Below are 1,655 nucleotides of genomic sequence, written 5' to 3'. Positions count from 1 at the left end.
GTAAGCAACAATTTTGAAATATTAGTACGTGTATAATGCAAATTAAAAATAACTTAAGAACTTGTATCTACTTACCCTGTGTTATATGGAATGAGGACTAATTGGTCTATATGGAATGAGGACTAATTGGTCTAAATTAGCCAATTCTAGTTGATTGACTAAATTTTCTGGATCGGATATCTTGAGACTTCACGTGTGGCAATATTCTTGCTTGATCAATTATGAAAAACTTCTTCGTAATATCACGACCACATTCATCCCAAAGATACCTAAACAAAGTAAAAGTTATTATTTATCAACATGAAACAAAGTATACATGAGTGAATCTATATGAGTAATACTTACGCAATGTATGTCAAAATACACATATAGCCTATTTCAACTATATTGCAATATTGGAGCAGATCATCGCGGCCTAAATAAATAAATTTGTCTTTACCAAAATATTACTCGTCCAAAGAGATACGGATCATGTCTACATCGTTCATGTTATGCATGGCATGTCCATTCAATAATTTGATAGTACCATTAGCGTTAGTATATTTGGAGGACTGACTGAAGCTCTTAATTGGTGAATGATCCTACCATAACCAAAGTTACAAAAATTCAAAGTAGGAAAAATAATAAATAACCAAACTCATAAACTGAAAAGGAAACATACTTTTTTCTCGTCAACCATAACTACAAGTTCACGAGGCAATTTTACGAAGTTGCGCATTGCTTGCTTTAAGAATTCTATTTTACCCTTCACAAGAATTGGTATAGGCAAATCTTCTCTAATGACAATGTCAGTCAGAACTTTAACAGTTAAGCATGACACATCATCATCAAATGTCGTGGCTACTGCAACAATATTATCTACAGTTCCTATAGTCAAGTGGCATGGTGTCCCCTTAACAAATTTAAAAGAACTTATGTCATGCATGGTTAAGCACGTACAATATGATTAAAATTTAAAAGTCACAATAAATAAATTACCTCCAAATCTTCTTTAGACATCTTCTCAGTATCTTCTTCTTTAGACATCTTCTCAGTATCTTCTTCAGATGCACTTAGTGCAACACTTCTAACAAATGATTTAAACTAATGAAATTGTTTTGCTGTGAGTTCTTTCTCTTGACATTTTACCATGTCGAACATTTTTTTTTACTAGAGCCTCCTTCAATATCTTGGCTCATAGAGGATGTTAGTTTCACTAATTTGAAATATTGAGAATGGAAACAAAATCACCCATTCCTCTAACACGTCCCCAATGTTCTTTCCGTACCCAATGCCTCGGTGAGAAACATCTTCACCTTCATGAACTTCAGCCAATTTATCCTATAAAAACATATTACAATTTTCACACAATATCTATATCATCTTAAACTTATATATATGTCATCTTAAATTTTGCATAATATATACTTACAATCCGATTGACACATTCTCGAGTAACTTCATCAAAGTATTCATTATTCTTTCCTTTTCTTGCTTCTTTCCATAAAGTCGCCCGATAAGAAGGGTCATTCGATAGGTTCTACATGAACATACATATTTAATTAGCATAAACATATTAGAATAAAATATTTAATTTAAGTCGAATAACTCACTAATTCTTGGGCAAGATTCGAATAACTCACTAATTCTTGGGCAAGATTCGCATAGCCCTTCCA

At 32.4% G+C, this 1,655-nt stretch overlaps 1 protein-coding gene across 4 annotated transcripts; it reads right to left on the bottom strand.

Annotated features, from left to right (window-relative positions):
* LOC120086988 lies at nucleotides 1-1,655 on the bottom strand. 4 transcript variants are annotated; one of them, XM_039043828.1, is made up of 5 exons: nucleotides 1,623-1,655; nucleotides 1,412-1,519; nucleotides 979-1,320; nucleotides 662-892; nucleotides 291-581 (listed from the first exon to the last, which is right to left on the bottom strand). In XM_039043828.1, exons 3-5 carry the CDS (start codon nucleotides 1,024-1,026, stop codon nucleotides 447-449), a joined length of 414 nt encoding a protein of 137 aa, XP_038899756.1. In that variant the 5' UTR covers nucleotides 1,027-1,320; nucleotides 1,412-1,519; nucleotides 1,623-1,655; the 3' UTR covers nucleotides 291-446. The 4 variants fall into 4 exon arrangements, 2 of the variants coding, with proteins under 2 accessions (XP_038899756.1, XP_038899757.1); XR_005484392.1 differs by lacking the exons at nucleotides 291-581; nucleotides 662-892 and adding an exon at nucleotides 1-269; XR_005484393.1 differs by lacking the exon at nucleotides 662-892.

This window comes from Benincasa hispida, chromosome 9 (genome assembly GCF_009727055.1).
Source record: "Benincasa hispida cultivar B227 chromosome 9, ASM972705v1, whole genome shotgun sequence".
Classification (NCBI taxonomy): Eukaryota; Viridiplantae; Streptophyta; class Magnoliopsida; order Cucurbitales; family Cucurbitaceae; genus Benincasa; species Benincasa hispida.
Note: the sequence above shows the minus strand (reverse complement) of the source record. Positions and strands in the feature narration are given on the sequence as shown.